This window comes from Harpia harpyja, assembly GCF_026419915.1.
Source record: "Harpia harpyja isolate bHarHar1 chromosome 26 unlocalized genomic scaffold, bHarHar1 primary haplotype SUPER_26_unloc_1, whole genome shotgun sequence".
Classification (NCBI taxonomy): domain Eukaryota; kingdom Metazoa; phylum Chordata; class Aves; order Accipitriformes; family Accipitridae; genus Harpia; species Harpia harpyja.
The window spans coordinates 17,864-38,298 of NW_026293173.1; the positions used below are offsets into that span (position 1 = coordinate 17,864).

General features: G+C 64.1%; 5 protein-coding genes across 5 annotated transcripts; 3 read left to right on the forward strand and 2 right to left on the reverse strand.

Annotated features, from left to right (window-relative positions):
* Positions 1–16: 16 nt before the first annotated feature.
* On the reverse strand, positions 17–3,758 carry PFKFB1 (6-phosphofructo-2-kinase/fructose-2,6-biphosphatase 1). Its single transcript, XM_052779258.1, is given in 19 exon segments — positions 17–135; positions 262–326; positions 462–524; positions 629–758; positions 841–900; positions 902–946; positions 1,038–1,184; positions 1,817–1,915; positions 1,917–2,032; positions 2,136–2,250; positions 2,350–2,376; positions 2,378–2,407; positions 2,824–2,898; positions 2,981–3,047; positions 3,153–3,229; positions 3,231–3,256; positions 3,343–3,436; positions 3,438–3,463; positions 3,638–3,758. Coding segments are annotated over 19 exon segments (1,350 nt in total). The 5' UTR covers positions 3,666–3,758; the 3' UTR covers positions 17–75.
* A 333-nt stretch (positions 3,759–4,091) lies between these two features.
* HSD17B10 (hydroxysteroid 17-beta dehydrogenase 10) lies at positions 4,092–6,193 on the forward strand. The gene is given in 8 exon segments (XM_052779253.1): positions 4,092–4,175; positions 4,300–4,482; positions 4,577–4,618; positions 4,620–4,742; positions 5,226–5,354; positions 5,430–5,538; positions 5,701–5,783; positions 5,785–6,193. Coding segments are annotated over 8 exon segments (801 nt in total). The 5' UTR covers positions 4,092–4,151; the 3' UTR covers positions 5,893–6,193.
* Positions 6,194–6,605: 412 nt separating this feature from the next.
* On the forward strand, positions 6,606–9,830 carry NAA10 (N-alpha-acetyltransferase 10, NatA catalytic subunit). Its single transcript, XM_052779262.1, has 8 exons — positions 6,606–6,738; positions 7,156–7,254; positions 7,350–7,408; positions 7,550–7,595; positions 8,742–8,857; positions 8,992–9,036; positions 9,326–9,410; positions 9,546–9,830. Exons 1-8 carry the CDS (start codon positions 6,718–6,720, stop codon positions 9,774–9,776), a joined length of 702 nt encoding a protein of 233 aa, XP_052635222.1. The 5' UTR covers positions 6,606–6,717; the 3' UTR covers positions 9,777–9,830.
* A 243-nt stretch (positions 9,831–10,073) lies between these two features.
* Positions 10,074–11,582, forward strand: LOC128137985 (U8 snoRNA-decapping enzyme-like). The gene is given in 4 exon segments (XM_052779260.1): positions 10,074–10,418; positions 10,494–10,787; positions 11,350–11,499; positions 11,501–11,582. Coding segments are annotated over 4 exon segments (675 nt in total). The 5' UTR covers positions 10,074–10,250; the 3' UTR covers positions 11,564–11,582.
* A 54-nt stretch (positions 11,583–11,636) lies between these two features.
* On the reverse strand, positions 11,637–14,705 carry LOC128137984 (putative testis-specific Y-encoded-like protein 3). The gene is given in 8 exon segments (XM_052779259.1): positions 11,637–12,087; positions 12,241–12,314; positions 12,426–12,502; positions 12,590–12,735; positions 12,826–12,937; positions 13,063–13,116; positions 13,118–13,141; positions 13,244–14,705. Coding segments are annotated over 8 exon segments (1,200 nt in total). The 5' UTR covers positions 13,874–14,705; the 3' UTR covers positions 11,637–12,004.
* Positions 14,706–20,435: the final 5,730 nt, after the last annotated feature.

Consider the following 20,435-nt stretch of genomic DNA (forward strand, 5'->3'; position numbering starts at 1 on the left):
CTTCCAGGCTCAGTGCTTTGTTAAGGCAAGGTTTAATTTGTGGGGGGCCCTGGGCCCCCCCTTGCCGAGGACCCCTCAATAATGGTGGGGGACAGTGACCAGGGCATCAGCTGGGGGGCGGCTGACGTCGACGTTCTGCAGAATGAAGATGTGGGGGGTGGGAGGGCTCCCCAAAATGTAATGCCCCCCCACCATCCCTCTCTTTTTGGGGTGCCCCAGTGGGGGTTTTGGGGGGGGGCATGGGGGAAAGCCCCTTTTTACCTGAGGCCGCTCCCGGTGGGTGTTCACTGCTTCAATGTTGAGGAAGATGGATTCCACCTCGCACCCTGCTTCCCCGCAGAGGGAGAAAGGACCCGGCTACAGCTTGGGGGGGGAGTTGTCCCCCCTTTTTTGGGGGGGGACACACAGTCCCATTTTGGGGGATGCAGCCCCCTTTTTGGGGGGGACATCGCCGCACTCACCGTAAGCCACGGGGGTCAGCTTGAGCACCGTGTGTAGGGGACACTTGAGGTAGGGCAGCTCATCTGGGCAGTGGGGGGGGTGGGAGGAAAGAGGGGGGTGTTGGGGGTGGGATAATGGGTCTGGGGGGTGTCCCCAAAAGGTCCCTAACTGTCCCCAAAACCCTCACCCGAGCTTTTATCCAGGAAATAAGCCAACAGGCAACGCATGACAGCTTGGTGGCAGACGACCAACACGTTCTCCTGCCGTTCCAGCTCCATGATGACGGGTTCCAATCGCTGCACCAGGTCCTCGTAGGACTTTGGGGGGGGGCATGGTGAGTGTGTGTTGTCCCCGTCCCCCCCCCCCCCAAAACGCTGCATTAATTGTGGGGGGGGTTACCTCGCCTTTGGGATAACGGTAACGATACTTGTCCTGGTCCCGTAGGGCGAATTCGTGGGGGGTAGCGCTCCTGGATTTCCTCATAGGTCATCTCCTCGCAGACGCCCTGTGGGATAGGGATGATGGGGGGGGGGGGTGGATTTGGGGGTGTCCCCCTCCCCCCCCAAAAAAACCCAAAAAAAGAGGGGGTGACTCACAGCATCGATCTCGTTGAGGGCTTTCCACTGCTCGTAGGGAACCCCCAAGGCCTCGGCCGTCTCAATGGTGCGTTTCATGTGGCTGGTCCAAACTTTCAGCTCCCGGATCCGTTGGCTGCGGATGAATTCGGCCAGGGCCTGGGCATACTGGGGGGGGGGCGGGGGGGTGGTGGACACACCCATAGGGTGGGGTTCCCCCTGCCATGCCCCTTGTGCAATGGTAAGGGATGGGGTAGCCCCTTGCTGCTTTAGCTCCACCCCCTTGGGTGTGTGGTCTGCTCAGTCCCACCCCTCCCAGTGGGTGTTGCCTTCTGGTAGCCCCACCCCTCGTGGGTGTGGCTTGCTTCTAGCTCTGTTTACATAAAGCCCTGGGGGTGTGGCTTGTGCCCCTGGCTCCACCCCTTCGTGTTCCCACCCACAGTATAGGGGTGTGGCTTTATCCCTTGGTCACACCCCTTTGTGGCTCCACCCCCGTGGGTGTGGCCCGCTCCTTTAGCCCTGCCTCCGTGCAAGTGGCTTGACTCTAGACAATGGTGGCAGCTGGGGGTGTGGCCTCCTCCGTTAGCCCCGCCCCCTTGTCCACAGCCCTACCTGCAGCAACCACGGGCTGGGTGTGGCCTCCCTTAGCCCCTCCCCCTGCCCTTAGCCCCGCCCCTCCATTCCCTAGCCCCACAGCCCTGCTCCCTTACCCCAGCCCCTCCACACTCGTGCCCACCCCACGGGCCCATCGTCACCGTGTTTGTGTCGTTGTCCCGTCCCCCCCCCCCCCCGACCCCCACCTGCTGCCCCCGAGGGGAGAGCCCCGAGTCCCCCCCGATGCGTCCCCGCAGGTTGAGCTGGCTCTCGCCGTGACGGCTGAGGTAGATGGCGCGGGGGGTGGACGTGGATGTTCATCAAGTAATAAACGATGCGGCTCTGGATGTGACCCTGCACCCGGTTCGCCAGGTACCGCAACCCCACGTCGAAAATCTTGATGTAGGACAGCCCACTTGGGATAAGGGGGGGGGATAACACCCCATATCAGTCGAGGGGGGGTCCCCAAGCTGAGGCGACATGTACACACACACACACACACGTGGGGTTTGGTGTCACCTGTCAGCTGCTCATCCAGGGGCTCGTAGGTGGCTTTGTAGCATTCGATGCGCTTGAGGAAGTCGGCCACCACTTCTTCCTGGGCACAGCCCTTGTAGTCAGGGCTGCTCAGCTTCACTTGCTGGGGGGGGCCATGATTTGGGGGGGGGGGGCGTGACACAGGTCTCCCTCTGAGGGTCCATATCGTGTGTGTGTCCCCCTCCCCCTCTCAGGTTCTCACCTTGATGTTCTCCTCGATGATGGCGGGGGTCGTCACAAATGGATTCAATGAACAGAACCTGGGGGGGGGGCACAAAAAGGGGGTCACCAATGCCCCCCCCTGTGTCATGAGCACCCCTAAAGCAGTGCTGCTGCCCCCCCCCCCCCCCCCCCCCCCCCCCCAAGCACAGTGTTGCTCCACCCCAAAGCAGTGCTGCTCTCCCTGCTCCATGCTGGGAGTACCCACTCCAAAACAGTGCCACCACCACCCCCATACTGTGAACACCCCCAAAACAGCGCTGTCGTCCCCCCAATGTGCTGTAAAGCCCCCCCAAAGCAGTGCCACTGCCCCCCCCATGCTGTGAACGCCCCCCAAAGCAGCGCTGCCATCCCTCCAACAATGTGCTGTAGCCCCCCCCAATTCTATAAGCCCCCCAAAATACTTTGTGCTCACACACACCCCCCATCCCCCCCAAAAAATTATGCTGCCCAGGACCTTGTAGCCATTCTCCTTGGCAAATTGCAGGATCATGGCCCGGCGTTCCCGTGTCGTGTTGGTGGCATCGAACACCTGAGGGTTTGGGGGGGCAGTTTGGACCCCCCCCCCAAAAAAAAGTGGGGGGCTAGTTTGTGCAAGGGGGGGTGTCTCCTACCGCCACTTGCCCCTCCTCGGAGCTCAGATAGTTGCGGACGTCCTTAAGGGCAGCCAACGCGCATTGCCTGGGGAGGGAAATTTTGAGGGGGGTGCCATCAGCTCTGCCTCCCCCCAAAGTGTACCGCCAAAATGCCCACACCCCCCAGACCCCCCCCCCCCCTTCCTCTAACCTGCGGATTTGCATAGCCTCCTCGTTATCATGACGGAAAAACTCGTAGTTCTTGTAGCTCTGCACGGCTTTGCGCCGGGTACTGCCCCACGTTAAACACTGTGGGGCAGGGGGGGGAGTTAGGGGATACCCCAAACCTTTCCCCCCCCCATAAACTCCCCCCCTACACCCCAAAAATACTCACCCCGTGTTGGGGGTGCCGATCCAATTGAGATAACGAGTGAGCTTACGGGAGATATAAGTCTTGCCGCGGGCCGGCAACCCCACCAGGACCACCATGGTGGGGGCAGTTGGTAAATTGGGGTACTGAGGCTGTTTGGGGGGGGGCCTATATCAGTGTTTAGCCCCCCCCAAACCCCTCCTGCACCCCAATCTGGGGCAGAACGGGTGCATTGCGGGGGGGGGGGGATTTGCCCCCCTTAGGGCAGGTTTGTGTGTCCCCCCACAACACCAGTTCACCCTCACCCCCTCCCCACCTTGTTCTACCTGGGATTTTGGGTGATTTCTCCTCCATTTTGGTGGGGGGGGTGGGAAACGGGTGCTGCAGTTGCCCCCCGGGAAGGTCAGAGGTAATGCTATACCCTGGCCGGTTTGCCAGGTTAGGAGGGAGGATGGGACAAGGGGGGGGACGACAGTGGGGCCCCCCCCAGGGTCCTGATCCTGTCCCCTGGAGGGGAGGGGGTGTCCCCATCCCTGTCCCCTTTTTTTGGGGGGGGAGGGGTGGTCTCAATCTTGTCCCCCCCGGGGGGTCTTAATCTTGCCCCCCCCCGGGGGGGGTCTTGACCCCATCCCCCTTGGGGGGGGTGTCCCCATCCTCTCCCCCCTCCCCTTGGGGGGGGTCCCCCCCATCCTCTCCCCCATAGGAGTCCCCACCCGTGTGTGTGTGTGTCGTGTGTCCTCCCCCCTTCTTCCCCCCCCCCACGGCCCTCCCACGGATCCCTCCCGAGCTCCGCCCCCCCCCGCCCCCCCCGCTCGCATTGGCCGGGCAGCGGGAGGAACGATGGCGGCCATCCGCAGCGTGAAGGTAAAGGAGACCCCCCCCACCCTCTGTAGACCACCGCGAAAGGGTTCCTTTCTTCTTTAACACCCCCCCCCAATTTTTTCTTTCCGTCCTTATCCCCCCCCCCCCCAAAAAAAAAAACTTCCAGGGACTGGTGGCGTTGGTGACCGGCGGTGCTTCAGGACTGGGACGAGCTACGGTGGAACGTCTGGTGGAACAAGGAGCTCGGGTGGTCCTCCTCGACCTTCCTTCTTCACCGGGGGTCCAACTGGCCAAAGAATTGGGAGAACGTTGCGCCTTCGCCCCCCGCCGACGTGAGCACCCCAAAGGTGTGGGGGGCGGGGGGAACGGGACACGGTTTCTCTTCCGTTTTGCCCCCACCGCTAACGCTGACTTTGGGTGCGGGGTCTACCTTGACGTCGTAGGTGACGTCGGCCGAAGAAGTGGGGGATGCTTTGGCTTTGACCCAAAAGGGAATTCGGGCGCTTGGACCTGACGGTGAACTGCGCCGGCGTGGGTATCGCCGTCAAGACCTACAACAGCAAGAAGGACAAGGTCCACGAGTTGGAGGACTTCCAGAGGGTCATCAACGTGAGTACGGTGTTGGGGGGCTTTCATGGTCAACGGGGTGGTCCTGGGGTGTCCCAGGTTAACGGGGTGGGGGTGTGGAGTGGCCCTGGGTTCAAGGGGGGGTGGGGTGGTGGTTGTGGGGTGTCCCTGGTCAATGGGGTGGTTTTGGGGTATCCCAGGTCCATGGGGTAGTCCTGGGGTGTCCCGGGTTAACGGGGTGGGGGTGTGGAGTGGCCCTGGATTCAATGGGGGGGGTGGTTGTGGGGGTGTCCATAGACAACAGGGTAGTCGTGGTTATGGGGTGTCCCTGGTCAGCAGGGTGGTTGTGGGGTGTCCCTGGTCCATGGGGTGGTTGTGGGGTGTCCCCAGTCAATAGGGTGACCTTGGGGATCAAGGGTGATCCCAGGCACAGCACGGGGAGGGGGGGGGCCATGGGGGTTGTCAGTCAGGTTTGGGGGTGTCCCCAGACCCCAACCTCCCTCCCCACCGCCCCCCCCCCCCCAGGTGAACTTAGTGGGGACCTTCAACGTCATCCGCCTCAGCGCCCGCCTGATGAGCCAGAACAAACCTGACCCCGACGGCCACCGAGGTCTGGTGGTCAACACCGCCAGCGTGGCTGCCTTTGAGGGGCAGGTGAGCACCGGCAAACGATGATTGGGGTTGGGGGGGGGAAGACCCCCCAAAAAAGCTCACATGTGTCCTTTATAGGTGGGTCAAGCAGCTTATTCGGCTTCCAAGGGCGGCATCGTGGGTATGACCCTCCCCATCGCCCGTGACCTGGCGCCGCTGGGGATCCGGGTGGTCACCATTGCTCCAGGTAAGGATATGGGGGACACACACACATAATTCACCCCCTTTATTTTAAGTTTTTTTTCGAGGGGGATGACACATTGAATGGGAAATGGGAGGCGGGGGAGGGCTGTAATTCACCCCTTTTAATTTTTTTTTTCTGGGGCGGGGGGTGTTGTTTTCCCCTCAGGTTTGTTCTCCACTCCGTTATTGGCTGGTTTGCCCGAACGAGTTCGTAATTTTTTGGGGCAACAAGTGCCTTTTCCTTCGCGGTTTGGGACACCCCCTTGAATACGCCCACCTCGTCCAGGCCTTGGCTGAAAACCCCATGGTCAACGGGGAGGTGGTGAGGTTGGACGGGGCCCTCCGCATGCAGCCTTAATTTTTTGGGGGGGGGGAGGGGGGCTGTACCCCAGTTTTGGGGTGTTGGGGGGGGGTGTCCACAGTGGGGAATGCTCCCTGTAACCCCAGGGGTGGATGGCCATGAAGCTCCCTGGGGTGAGTAGGGGGGATGACACGTGGATTGGGGACACCTCCATGAGTGCCCCCCCGCCACGAGTGGGGATACCCCTGGGATTTGGGGGATCCCCCCCTCCCCGGAATGTGCACCAGGGGCACCCCAGTAGCTGGGACACCCCCACCGTGGGGACACTCCACGGGACCCATCCTGGGCGTAGGGACCCCCGCCTCCTCCTTGGGGACCCCCCTTCCCCCGCAATAAAGCGTGTTCAGCCACGCCGCCTCTCTGTGCTCTGCGCTGCCCCGCCTTTCCTCCCTCCCCATTGGCTCACGGCGCTGTCGATCCATTGCGCCGCTAAGCGCGATTGGGTAGGAAAGGGGGTGGGAGAAGGTAAAGGTCGTCCCAGCCTCCCCCCGCCCCTTTCCCGGGGCGCAGCTGTGATTGGTTGGCGGCAGTTGAGCGGTGGGGTTGGCTGGGGTCCGCGTGACTCGCGCGGAGGTCGTCTCTGATTGGTTGAGGGCAAAGGGTAGAGGGGGCCGAGGCTAACCCCCTCTCCGCCCCCCCAAGCTCCAGTCACTGATTGGCTAAGGCGGCTGTCAGTACGTCGCGAGGCGGGATGAGCAGGGGCTGGATAAGCGGGGTGGGCGGGCTTAGCGCTGATTGGTCGGGGTGAGTCCTTCCGCCGGAAGCGGCGCCAGAGGGGAGAGGGAAGGCGGCGGAACCGGCGGGGCGGCCGTAGCCATAGCCATGAACATCCGAAATGCGCGGGTGGGCGACCTCGGAGAGAGGGAACCGGGGTCTCGGGGTCTTGGGCGGGGGGGGGGAGGGCGTCGGGATCCCGGGAGTGAATGCGGGCCCCGGTAAGGCGTCAGCCGGGCCTCGCGGCGGGGGGGAACTGGCGGTCCCGTGGGGGCTGTGAGGGGGATACCGGTCCCTGAGGGGGATCTGAGGTGGGGTAACTGGGCCCGGGGGGGCTCTCAGGTGGATACCGGGCCGGGGGGGGGGGGGGGTCTGAGGGCGATCCCGATGCCTGTGAGTGACCTTGGCGGGGATCTACCCCATCCTCGACGTCCCCCGCTGCTGTCAGGCAGCGCTCAGGCCCGTTTCGGGGCGTCCTGTCCCCCCCGCCCTCGTCCCCCCGGGGCTGTTGTGGGTCACCACCGCCCTGACGCACCCCACCGACAGCCCGAGGACCTGATGAACATGCAACACTGCAACCTGCTCTGCCTGCCCGAGAATTACCAGATGAAATATTATTTTTACCATGGTCTCTCCTGGCCTCAGGTATGTGTGTCCCCCCGCTCCCTGCTCCCGGATGTATGGGTCCCCCCCAGACACCTGGGTCCCCCCTCCCATTGCCCCCCTTTCCCTCCCCGCAGCTCTCCTACATCGCTGAAGATGAGAACGGGAAGATCGTGGGTTACGTCCTGGCTAAGATGTGAGTGTGGTTTAGGGGGGGGACCCTTTCCCTCCCCCCTCCCCTTTTCCTTTGATTTGGTGGGTGGAGGGGCAGTTGCTGACAGGATTTGGGGGTGTCAGTAGTCCCCCCCCCACCTCTCACACCTGTGTCGTCTTGCAGGGAGGAGGACCCTGATGACGTCCCTCACGGGCACATCACATCCTTGGTAGGCAGCGGATAGTGTCATTCGGGGGAGGTCTTGGAATGGGTCAGAGGGTTTTGGGGAGCATTTGAGAGGTTTGGGGGCACTCTTTGAGGGTCTGTGAGGGCTCTTGGAGGGGTTTGGGGGGGCTCTTGGGGGTGGGTCTGAGCATTTGGGGAGATCTTTGAGAGATTTGGGGGGCACTTGAGGGTTTTTGGGGAGCTCCTCAAGGGTCTTTGGGGCCTCTTTGAGGTTCTTTGGGGGCTCTCAAAGTGGGCTCAAGCATTTGGGGTGCTCCTTAAGCATCTTTTGGGGCCCCTTTGAGGGGTTTGGGTGTCTCTTGGAATGGGTCTGAGCATTTGGGGTGCACTTTGAGGGGGGATTGGGGTTACTTGAGGGGTTTTGGGGGGCTCCTTGAGGGTCTTTGGGGCTCTTTGAAGATTCTGAGGGACTCTCGGAGAGGGGCACAAGGATTTGGGGTGCTCTTTGGGGGTCTCTGGGGGGTTTGGGGGTTCTTTGAAGTGGTCTGAGCATCTGCAGTGCTCTTGCAGGAGGGGTTGGGGCTTTTGGGGAGTTTTGGGGTGCTCTTTGAGGGTCTTTGGGGACTCTGAGAGGTTTGGGGAGCTCTTGGTGTAGGTCTGAGCATTTGGGGCACTTGGAGGGGTTTTGAGGATACTTGAGGGTCTTTGGGGGGGCTCCTTGAGGGGTTTGGGGGACTCTTGGAGTGGTCAGAGGGTTTGGGGGGCACTTGAGAGGTTTTGGGGAGCTCCTTGAGGGGCTGTGGGGGCTCTTTGAGGGGTTTGGGGAGGCTCCTGCAGTGGGTCTGAGCATTTGGGGTGCTCTTTGAGGGTCTCTGGGGGCACCTGAGCAATTTTGGGGTGCTCCTTGAGGAGTTTGGGGGATTCTCTTGGAGAGGTCTGAACGTTTGGGGGGGGTGGCTCTTTAAGGGTTTTTGGGGGCATTTGAAGGGTTTTTGGGGTGCTCCTTGCCAGTCTTTAGGGGGGGCACTTCAGGAATTTTGGCTTGCTCTTTGAAGGTTTTGGGAGTTCTTTTAGGTGATGTTAGAGGATCCTGGAGATCTGTGGGTGTCTGGGTAGTTTGGGGGTGCGCCGGGTGGGTTTTGGGGTACCCCACGGTGGCTGTAAACCCCTCCTCCAAAAAAAAAAAAAGGCAGTGAAGAGATCCCACCGGCGCTTGGGGTTGGCGCAGAAGCTGATGGACCAGGCGTCCCGTGCCATGATCGAAAACTTCAACGCCAAGTACGTCTCCCTCCATGTCCGCAAGAGGTGAGGACCCCCCCCGCCCCCCCCCCCCCCCCCCAAATAAAATGCTTAGGGGGACACCCCCCCCGCAAAATCACAAACCAATCAGGAACCCTTCCTCCCAAAAGTAACTAGCCCCCTCTTTTTTTGGTTGGCAGCAACCGGGCAGCTCTGCATCTCTACTCTAACACTCTCAACTTCCAGTGAGTATTTTGAGGGGGCTGGAGGGGGGATTTGGGGGAGCTGGGGGGGATTTGGGGGGACTGGGGGGTATTGGGGGGCACCTGGGAGGATGGGTGAGGGGGTTTAGGGAGGCTATGGGCGAGTTCATGGCAACATTGAGAGACAAAATGGGGGCTAGCCTGGGGGGGCACCCCAAAACCACCTCTGTCCGTGCCCCTCCCTCCCCAAAACACCCCCCTCCCCATGTGTGCCCCCCCCAAATAACCCCCCTGTGTCACGTGTCATTCCCCCCCCCCCCCCCCCGCCCAGGATCAGTGAGGTGGAGCCCAAATACTACGCGGACGGGGAGGATGCCTACGCCATGAAGCGGGACCTCACCCAAATGGCAGATGAGGTAGTGCCCCCCCCCCAGGAGCCCCCAAAGGCTTTTCTGGGGTGGGCTGCACCCCCCTGGAGTCCCCCCAAATCTTTTTTAGGCCCCGCCCAGGACTCCTGTAACCCCCTTTTTAACATCCTCCCCTCCTTACAGCTGCGGAAGCAGGTGGAGCAGAAGGAGCGTGGCCGCCCCCCAGCTCCCACCGAGCCTCCCCGGGGTGGGGAGGGGGTTTGCGGAAGCGGGGGAGCCCCCCTGCAACCTCCAGCAGTACCTCCCCCTCCTGAAGACGGGGGGGCTGACAGCAAAGACCTCAGCGAGGTGAGCGAAACCACCGAGAGCACCGACATCAAAGACAGCTCCGAGGCTTCCGACTCCGCTTCATAGGGGCCCCCCCGAATTTGGGAGCCCCCCACCACCACCCTGAGACCCCCCAGACTCCCCCTTGGTGCTGGGGGGGGGCAATAAACCCCCTCCCTCTCCAGCCTGTGCCTCTTCTCTCTCCCCACCCCATAGTCTGGGGGGCTTGTGGTCCTGGGGGGGGGGGTTGTGGGGTAATTTGGGGGGGAGGTCTCGGCCCCCGGGGGGGATCTCTCGCTGCTGCCCCCCCCCCGCGGCGATAGAGGTGGCTGTGGGGAGGGGAGGAGGACTGAGAGGGGGCGTGGTATCGCCTGGCCACGCCTCTCCCCGCGTCGGCCACGCCCCCCATGGCGGCCTGATGTCGCTAGAGGGTGGTTAAGAGTGGGGGCGTGGCCTCCGCTTCTCCCTCACCCCGCTGATTGGTGGCGACGCGGCCTCCCAGTTTACGCGCCCCGCCTCCTTCCCCTCTGATTGGCGGAGGCGCGGCGTCGCGGCGCCGCCATGTGGGAGAGAGGGGAGCAAGCGCCGCTAAGCCGAGCGGAAGCTTTGGCCTTGGGGCGGAATGGTACCGGGAACCGGGCAGCGGGAGCGGGCTGGCGGCACGCCTGCCACGTCATGCTGTACGCCCCTCTACCCACCGGCTCCCCACCGCCTGGCTACGCCGTACTGGTGCGTACTGGTGAAGCGGGGGAGGGAGAAACCCCCCTCGCCGGTTTTCGTGACTGATCCCCGCCGCTCCGGTAGATGCAACTGCGGTTCGACGGGCGGTTCGGGTTCCCGGGGGGGCTGGTGGAACCCGACGGGGAATCGCTGGAAGCCGGCTTACACCGAGAACTACGGGAAGAACTAGGCCCGGCGACGGCCGGTTTACGCTTACGACCCCAGCACCATCGGGGCGCGAGGGTTTGGCCGGCGGGTGGTACCGGAAGCGGAAGTGACGCCGGGCTCGTGACGCATTTCTACATCCGGCGCTTACCCTGGGAGGAGCTGGTGGCCATCGAGAGGGGCGGCCCGCGGGCACCGGAGCACGGCCTGGAGGTGGGGGGGGGGTCTTGGGGACACCGGGACCCGTTGGGGGGGAGTTTAAAGGGGCGGGAGGGGGGGCTGGAGGACACCGGCACCCGATGGGGGGGTCTTGGGGACACCCGCATCTGTTGGGGGGGGGGTTTAAGGGGCGGGGGGGCTGGGGGACACCTGCACCGGTTGGGGGGGGGGAGTTTAAGGCGGGGGGGAGGGTCTTGGGGACACCGGTACCCGTTGAGGGGGAGTTTAAGGGGCGGGGGGGGGGTCTTGGGGACACCGGCACCGGTTGGGGGGGTCTTGGGGACACCGGCATCGGTTGAGGGGGGGGGGGTTCAAGGAGGGGGGAGAGCTGGGCGACACCGGCACCGGTTGGGGGGGGAGCTTAAGGGGGGTTGTGGTGTTATTTGGGGCCTGGAGGGGGTTGAGGTGGGGGATAGGCACCGGGGGTACATGGGTACCGGGGAAGGGGGGGGGCTCCATCTGGCCCACCTTTTTTCTGTCGGGGGGGGGGTGTCACTGGGGTAGTTTAGGGGGGTTCCTGGCACTTTGGGGGATCCCCGTGCCCCCCCCCTCCCAGGTGCAGGGGCTGGTGCGGGTCCCCCTGGGCGGCGGGCTCCCCGCTTTCCTACGGCATCGCTTCGCTGGGGACGCCCGGGAGCAGCTGCTGGGGGCCCTCCTCGCTCTCGGTATCCGACCCTCCCCCCTCAACGAGGAACCAGCGGGGGACCCCCCAAATCCAGGTGGCCCGAGAGCTCCCCTCCCCCAAAGTTGAGGGTGGGGTGGGGAAATGATCTAAAGGAATAAAAGCACCCCAAATGCCTCCGCCACCCCCCTTTTGACATGATCACCTGCTAAGGCGGGGGATTTGGGGGTTCAGGGGAGCGTCCATGTACCCCGTTTATAATCTTTATTATAATATACTTTTAGATATAAAATGACAATTTTACAAGATCTTGACCCAAAATGTACAAAAAAGGTCCTAAATTAGTTGTATTTCTCTCTCTCTGTGGGGAGGGGGGGAGATTTGGGGGAGGGAACCCCAAGGAGTTGGGGAGACTGGGGACACCCCCCCTGCCATGGGGGGTTCCTGGAGGGGGGGCCTCGGGTTGGGGGGGGGTTTCAAGGCCAACAAACACCCTGAGCTGTGTTGGGGGCCCCCCCCAGCCCCTCGTTACCCGCAATGCCTTGAGGGGGAGGGGGGGGCTGGAGCACCCCCCAGCCCCCCCCCGCAATTACTCTCTGCCCCCATTGGGGTTCGTCTGTCCAGCTGAGGGGCTGGGGGGCTCCTCAGGCAGGACCTCTTCCACACCACTGCCTGGGGGGCGGGGGGACACAACACAAAGTCAGCCCCCCCCCCCCCAAGAGGACTTGGGGGGGGTCAGGGGGAATTGGGGGGTGCTCCCAGCCCCCCATTTCCCCAGGTGAGAGGTATTGGGATACCCCCCGGAGAGGGAGGGATGTCACTTACCATCCCCGTCATCGAGGATCTCCTGCACGTCCTCATCATCGTCTACGATCACCACACAGTCCTCCCCGCTCTCACTGTGGGTGGGGGGCGTTAGCGAGGGGGGGGATAAAGCTTTGGGGTTCCTTCCCCAGCACCCCCAAAATCCCGGGGGTACCCCCTGGCCACCCCCCTGCAGTGCGGCTGACCTTTCAGGGATCCCCTCGGCGCCCTCGCCCAACAAGTAGAACTGCAGCGGGTTTGGCCATAGTTCCTCCTTGATGATCTTGGGGAGAGATTTTTTGGGGGGGTGGGGGTTGTCAGGGGGGTATTGGGAGCACTGGGAGGAGGTACTGGGAGCACTGGGACTCACCTCAGCAATACGATCTCCCGCAGGGAAGCTGTGGTCCCCAAACCAAGCGAAAAAGCTGCGGGGGGCCGGTGGACCCTTGTGGGGACGAGAACGGGGGTCCTGCCCCTGCCACCATCGGATGGGGGTTGAATGGGACACCAGGTGACCTGGGGGGGGGCAGGGGGGAGAAGGAGGGGGTCACTTCGGACCCCCCAAAATCCCTCCCTAGGTTGTAGGAAGTGGGGGTGCTCACCCACCAGAGGGACCGCGCACGAATTCCTTGGCCACAACGTCATTCTGGAAGTAGGGATTGACGCTGAAGAAGAACCGGATCCTGCACCCGGGTCGGGCTTGGCCAAATTCCTCCACCTGCGGGATCCAGGTGTCCAAGTACGTCACCCTCCTCCTCCTCCTCCTCACTCTCTGGGGGAGGGGGGGGCTCCCCCATTCCCCCCCCCCATCTCCCCACAACCCCCCCGGGGGCACGCAGGCACCTGTAAGCTCGTCATGTAGCTGAGGGCATCCTCATCGCGGTCGCTGATCATGGGCCGAGAGCTGGGGGTGGTTCAGGAACTGGGGAGGGGAGTTAAGGAAAGCCGGAGGCCTGGCTTTGTCGTATGTTCCCCCCCTCAAAATTCCAACATCCCCCCCCCCCCCCCCCCAAAAAAAGGATACGGCAGTGACCCAGAAGCCGGGGATGTGCTGGATGAGGCGGTTGCGGCGCTGCAGGTGCGGCCGCCGGCGGAGCCAAAATTTAGCGCGGAGGCGGCGGAAGGCGCGAGCTGCCTGCTCCTCCACGGCCTCCAGCTCCAGCTGCACGGCCTCCAGGGCCGCCAGGTACCTCCTGGGGCCTTCCTCCTCCTCCTCTTCCTCCTCATCCTCACCCAGAGAAATCACTGCACACTCCTCCAGGCTGTGGCCTTTCTGCCGTACACTGGGGGCTGGACCCCCTTTGGGCTCTGGGACCCTTTTCTCACCTCGGCTTTGCTGTGAGCAGGCGATGGTGGCGGTCTCCAGACACTCCTTGAGCTCGGGTGGCAGTCTCCAGGCCCCCCTTGCTCCTTCTCCCCTGCTCCAAGCAGCGGGGGTGACAGCGGTCTCCAGGCTCCCCTTGCGCTTGTTGGTGGTCTTCAGGCTCCCCATGACCTCACTGGTGGTCTTCAGGCTCCCTGTGACCTCGTTGGTGGTCTCCAGATCCCCCTTGCCCTGCTCCAAGCAGCAGGTGACAGTGGTTTCCAGGCTCCCCTTGTGCCCGTTGGTCTTCAGGTTCCCTGTGACCTCCCCGGTGGTCTCCAGGCTCCCCATGACCTCCCTGGTGGTCTCCAGACCCCCCTTGCCCTGCTCCAAGCAGGGGGGTGACGTCGGTTTCCAGGCGCCCTTTGGGCCCCACGGTGGTCTTCAGGCCCCCCCTAAGGGAAGCGGTAGTTTCCAAGCCTCCGCCAGGGGGCGCCGGCGCGCCGGCGCACTGCGCATGCCCGCTCGCTGCTCCTGGCGCACGCGCGCCGCCGCCCTCACCGCGACCTCCGGCGGGAGGTGACGTTTCTCGGCGGGTAGAGGCGATGGGGGGATCCGTCTCGCTGGCAGCTTCCAGGCGGCGGAGTTTGGCGGGAGAAGGCCGGTCCGCCCCGGCCCCGCTCATGGCGACGGTACCGGCGGGGCGGGGGCGGTTCGGCACTCGCTAGGCCCCTAACGGCCGCCGCCCAACGGCCGAAAAGCGCGCGCGCCGCCGCCTCGCCCCGCCCACCCCTTTCGTCACGCGGCGCCGCCCATTGGTTGCCCGCCTCTCCCCCCCTCCCCCTCGCCAGCCGGTTACCGTGGCGACGCCTGTCACGTGGGGCGGGGGATCGCGCAACCAATCGGCGCCACTCCCTTTGGCGGGCAACTGGGGGGGGGGGGTGCGCACAGCCGCAGCGCGCGGCGCGCACGTGCGGCCGGCGCGAGCGCCCCGCCGTGACGTGGCGAGGCGCGAAGCTCCGCCCCGTCGCCCAGAGTCGTCGGGACCCTCTGAGGGGACGGCGGTGTCGCGGCCGCTTTCCGCTGCGGGGCCTACACCGGTGGGTCCGGGGGTGCCGGGAACCCCGTTCGACTGCATCCAGGGGATGAGGACCCCCCCGCCTATGCCCAGGAGGCTAAGGACCCTCCCTACCTGCCTCCCTGAGGGCTGACGACCCCCTCCAGTGGGCTAAGGACCCCCACAGCTGCCTCCCTGAGGGCTGAGGACCCCCCCCAGTGGGCTAAGGACCCCCCCCCCAGCTGCCTCCCTGAGGGATGAGGACCCCCCCAGCTGCCTCCCTGAGGGATGAGAAACCCCCCCAGCAGGCTAAGGACCCCCCTAGCTGCCTCTCTGAGGGCTGAGGACCCCCCCCAGCAGGCTGAGGACCCCCCCCTAGCTGCCTCTCTGAGGGCTGAGGACCCCCCTAGCTGCCTCCCTGAGAGCTGAGGACCCCCCGCAGTGGGCTAAGGACCCCCCAGCTGCCTCCCTGAGGGCTGAGGACAGCCCTCCCCCCCGTCCCGGATGCCTCCCGGGGGACGTGGACCCCCTCCATCATCACACAGGCCACAACCATGTCGTGACACCAAGGGTGAGCCCCCCCCCCGCCGTCCCACCCGGTGGGAAGCCAGGGCCCCCCCTCCCCAAATCTCCCCGGGGGGGGGGCTGTTTGTCACCCACAGGGCCCGTGACCTTTGCTGGGGACCTTCCCTGGGGGCAGGAAACGGCTGCGACAGAGAAAGAAGGGGGGGAGGGAAACCAGCCCCCCCCCCCCAAGAGGGAGAGCCAACCCACTTCCCCCCCACTTTGCACCCCAAAAATCCCCCCCCCATCGCAATCACCCCCACAAGGACTCGGGGAGACTGTCTTTCTATGGCTGTATGTACACAGGGGGACCCCAAAACCCGGGGGGGGGCTCACACGAGTCTGGAGGGGGTCCCCCAAAATGGCCACCACCCCCACCCAAGGTGGGGGGGAGCCAGTTCCCAAATTTGGGGGTGCAGTTTGATAGTCCCATGCTGCAAATCAGCCCCCCCCTTGACTGATTTAGGGGGTGTCCCACACTTTCAGGGGTGAAAATTTGGGGGGAGGGGGGCCCCCCCCCTTCATGTCAGCCAGGCCAGCGCCAGATAGAGCCCCAAGGCCAGGGCGGCCGTGGGGCCCCCCCCATCGCCCCAAGCCACCGGTACCAGTACGGCCAAGGCCAACACCACCCCGCACCCCCTCAGGGCCCCCCCCAACCCCCCCCCCCGCCCCCGGGGGGGCCTCGCCGGCACCACTAAGGCCCCCTCCACCGGCCCCCCCCCCTCCCTAATAAAACCGGGGGGCTGCGGCGACCCCCTCCCGCTTCGTAACGCAGCGCCATCTCATTAGCTAACGAGGTGTTGGGGGCTCGTTCGGGTAAAGGGGGACCCCCGTTTCTCGGGGGGGGGCCCCCGTTGTCGCCGGGCTCCCCCCGCAGCCGGCGGAGGTGGGAGAGGTAGAGCTGCTCCAGCTCCCGTGCCACCGCCTCCTCCTCGGCGCCCTGGGGGGGGGGGCAGGATTTTGGGGTACCCCCTCCTCCTGGAGGGAGGGGGCACCCCACTTTTTTTGGGGGGGGTTGTCTCACCTGTGCCAGGGGCTGCTCCGCATCCACGGGGGGTGTTGGGGAAGGGTCAGGCTCTGTGGGATGGAAAGGGGGGGGTGTTGGGGGGGGTACCCCTAAAATTGGGGGGTACCTCTAAAATTTGGGGGGGGGTACCTCTAAAATTTAGATGGGGGGTGATACTTACCCGTGCCGCGGTCAGGGGGTGGGGGGCTGCACGTCCTCTGCCTCCTGTGGCCTTTTTGGGGGACACGGGGGGGGGTCATCGGAGAGGACCACCCCCCCCCAAAAAAAATTGGGGGGCAGGGGGGCGGCGTCTGCCGCCCCCCCAGAGGGTGACCCACATTCGGGGGGGGGAGGACCCAGGCATGCCCCATAGCCCCCCCCCCCCCAATTTAGAGGGGCGCATGCGGGGAGGGGGGGGGCGTTGACCTCATTTTTGGGGGTGGGCCCCCCCATGCAGTTTTGGGCCCCCCCCCCCCAGTCTCTTACCTGCCCTTCCCAGGCCTCATCCAGCTCACGGGGGGCTGCTCCCCCCCCCGCGCCCCCCTCCCCACCCTGGGGGGGGTCCCCCAAAACCCCCGCCGCCCCCCCCCGGGACACCCCCCCCCCGCCCCCGGGGGTCCCAGGGCCGGTATTGCCGCAGGCGGGTAAGGGGGAGCCCCAAAGCGTCAGCGAAAAGGACCCGCCGGGACCCCCCCCCCGGGGGGGGGCGCGGGGGGTGTCGGGGTCCCCCGGGGGGGGGGACACGGGGTTCTGGGGGTCCCCCAGGGGAACCCAGGCGTCCGGGATGGACGGGACCGGGAGCCAGGAGTCCGGGGGGGGGGGGAAAGCCGCCGGGGGGGGGCATGGGGGGAAGGAGGGGGGGTCCAAGGGGAGTGAGGGGGGGTCCCGGGCCGCGGGGCAGGCTGGGAAGGGCCCCCCCCGGCGCGGGGCATGCCGGGAGTCCGGCCAAGGAGCGGGAGGGGGGGGGCGCCGGGGCGGAGGCGGGTGCCCGGCCATGGCGGGAGGGGGCGTGGCCGGGAGGGGGCTGCGCAGGCGGCGGGGGCGGGGCTTGTGGGCGGTGGGGAGGGGCGTGGTCTGGGCGGGGCTTATGGGGGGTCCCGGGGCGGGGGAAGAGGGGTGCATGGGTCCCAGTGGAGGGGGAGGGGAGGGGGGGGGGGGTGAAACGGGGGGGTCCCCCCCCCCAGGACGCTGAGGGGTATTTGGGGGGGTCCTGGAGACTGGGGGGTTGTCTTGGGGGTGGTGGTTAAATGGGCATCCCTGTACTCCTGGGTCTCCAGGGGCCGTGGGGGGGCAAAGCGAGGTCCCCCAGATGCCTGCACCCCTTGGGGGGGGGGGCACTGGGGGCGAAGCGGGGTCCTCAGGACGCCTTGGTCCCTTTGTGACCCCCACCCCCCAAAAGGGAGCTTCAGCACAAGTGAAAGTTTGGGGCGGTGCTGGTGCCCCCCCCATCCCCATGGGGAGGGGGCGGAAGCGGGGGGTGTGTGTGAAGGATTTGGGGGGGCCCCCCAGGACCCCCCCCTCAAGAGGGGGAGGGTTCTCTGACATCACGGGGGGGGTACCATAAAAAGCGGGGTGCCACGGGCAGGGCGGGCAGGCGAGCAGGGTGCTGCTGGGTAAGCGGGGTTCAGGGGGGATGACAGATGGGGGGGCTGCACCCCAACACACACAGGCACAAGGCGGGGTGGGGGGGCAGCCAGTGTGCGAGGGCCTTCGCACAAGGGGCCCGCACATGCCCTCACGCCGCGGCACATGGCCGCCACGGGGACGGGGTTGGGGGGTCCCTGTGGCGGGGCAGGGAGGCATTTGGGGGGGGGGGAGTGGAGCAGGCCCGGACGCCTGGGTCCCCTGGCCGCCCCCCGCCCCACCCCGGTTTCCTGCTGTCTCAGGGCGAGTTTCAAGTCGCTTCGAGCTGGGGAAGTCCCCGGGGGGGAAAAAAACACCCCCAACCCCCCCTTTCCCTCCTGAAACCGGGGAGAGGTCCCAGTGTGCTGAAACCGGGAGCAGGTTTGGGTTAAAGTGGGGCGAATTCGGGCTCGGAAAGCGTCAAAAAAATAACATTAAACCGGCGGGTTTCAGGTGCGCCATTTCCTCGCGAAAAGGGCAAAAGTTGGGGCCTGCAGCTGGCAAACGCCCCCCCCCAAATTATGGGGGTATGGAGGGGGGCTTTGTTAAGGGGTTTTACCCTTTCTGAGCAATTTTTAAGGATTTGAGGGTGCCCAAGCGATTCGGGTCCATTTTGGTGCATTTCCCGGCTTTTGGGAGTGTGTTGTAGCTGCTTTTTCCGACAGCATTTTTGGGGGGGCGTTTCGGGGTGTTTTTTGGCATGACAGGACACAGGAATGGGAGGGCAGCACCCCTGTTTTGGGGTGTCACCATCTGGCTGTTTCAGGGTGCTGTTTTGGGGGCATTTCTCCCGCTTTTGGGGTGTTTCCACCTGGCTGGTTTTGGGTTTTCTCTGCCTGGCCATTTTGGGCATTTTGGGGTGTCTGCCTGGCCAATTTGGGGTGTCTCTGCCTGGCCATTTTGGGGCATTTATCTGCATTTTGGGGTGCCTTTGCCTGGACGATTTGGGGTGTATCTGCCTCATCTTTTTGGGGTATTTTCTCCAGATTTTGGGGGTTTTCTGCCAGACCAATTAGGGGTGTTTCTGCCTAGCCATTTTAGGGCATTTCTCTGCATTTTGAGGTGTGTCTTTACGGCCATTTTAGGGTGTCTGTGCCCAGCTGTTTTGGGGCATTTCTCCTCATTTTGGGGTGTCCCTGCCTGGCCAATTCAGGGTGTCTCTGACCGGCCATTTTAGGACATTTCTGCAGGTTTTAGCGTGTTTCTCTGCGGATATTTTGGGGTGTCTCTGTCCAGCCATTGTAGGATATCTCTGCCTGGCCATTTTGGGACATTTCTAAGCATTTTGGGATGTTTCTGTCCAGCTGTTTTGAGGTGTCTTTGCTAAGTCATTTGGAGGGCATTTTTCTGCATTTTGGGGTGTCTGTGCCTGGTCATTTTGGGGCATTTCTCTGTATTTTGGGGGCCTCTCTGCCTGGCCGATCTGGGGTGTCTCTGTCCGGCCATTTTGGGGTATTTCTGCAGGTTTCAGGGTGTTTCTCCCTGGTTATTTCGGGGTGCCTCTGGCCGGCCATTTTAGGGTGTCTGTGCCCAGCTCTTTTGGGGCATTTCTCCTCTTTTTGGGGTGTCTCTGCCTGGCTGATTTGGGGTGTTTCTGCCTGGTTGTTTTGGGGCATTTTTCCACATTTTGGGGTGTCTCTGCCCAGCCATTTTAGGGTGTCTGTGCCCAGTTGTTTTGAGGCATTTCTCCACATTTTGCAGTGTCTTTGTCTAGGCGTTTTGGGACGTTTCTGCAGGTTTCAGGGTGTTTCTTCACGATTATTTTGAAGTGTCTCTGCCCAGCCATTTTGGGGCATTTCTCTCCGTTTCGGGGTGTCTCTATCCAGCCAATTCAGGGTGTTTCTGTCCGGTCTATTTTGGGGCATTTCTCTGCATTTTGGGGGTGTCTGTTCCCCATCCCTTCGGGGCCGTTGCTTCCCCCGCTGTTTTGGGGTGCCCTTTTGGGTCTGGGGGGGCCCATCCCCGGCCCCCCGCCCCCGCCATGACTCAGGGCTGTGGTTTCCCGTCTATAAATCGGGGGCGGAGGTGCCCGGGTGTCGCCCAGAGCCATGGCGGGTGCCCGGGACCCGTGAGCTGGGGGCACTGGGAGGCACTGGGAACTCACTGGGGGGCACTGGCATGATGCTAGATGGGACCAGGGGGGCACCAGAGTGATGCTGGGCGGGACTGGGAGGGCTCTGGAGTGACTGGGTGGGACTGGAGGGGACTGGGAAGGGAGACTGGGAGGCACTGGGTGGGGACTGGGATGGATTGGGGATTGGGGAGGGGCTGGAGGAGCACTGGGTGGGGAAAATGGGGAGACTGGGAAGGACTGGGGGGCTGCTGGGGGGTACTGGGGTGGACTGGGTGGCACTGGAAAGGACTGGAAGGGGTTGTGGCTTACTGGGAGGGACTGGAGGGTGTTGGGAAGGACTGGGAGGGATTGCGGCTTACTGGGAAGGACTGGGAGGCGCTGGGAAGGACTGGGAGGGATTGAGGCTTACTGGGAAGGGCTGGGGGATGCCGGGAAGGACTGGGATGGACTGCGGCTTACTGGGGGATGCTGGAAAGGACTGGGGGAAACTGGAAGGGACTGGGTTGGACTGGGGAGACACGGAAAGGGACTGGGGGGCACTGGGATGGACTGGGAGCTCCATAGAGTGACAGTGGATGGGATGGGGAGG

Bases quoted from the DNA above. Each gene is read 5' to 3' on its own strand.
- NAA10 (XM_052779262.1), top strand. From the start codon at position 6,718: ATGAACATCCGAAATGCGCGG. The intron at 7,596-8,741 runs GTAGGCAGCGGA...AAAAAAAAAAAG, and splicing joins ACGGGCACATCACATCCTTG to GCAGTGAAGAGATCCCACCG. The intron at 9,037-9,325 runs GTGAGTATTTTG...CCCCCCGCCCAG, and splicing joins TCTAACACTCTCAACTTCCA to GATCAGTGAGGTGGAGCCCA.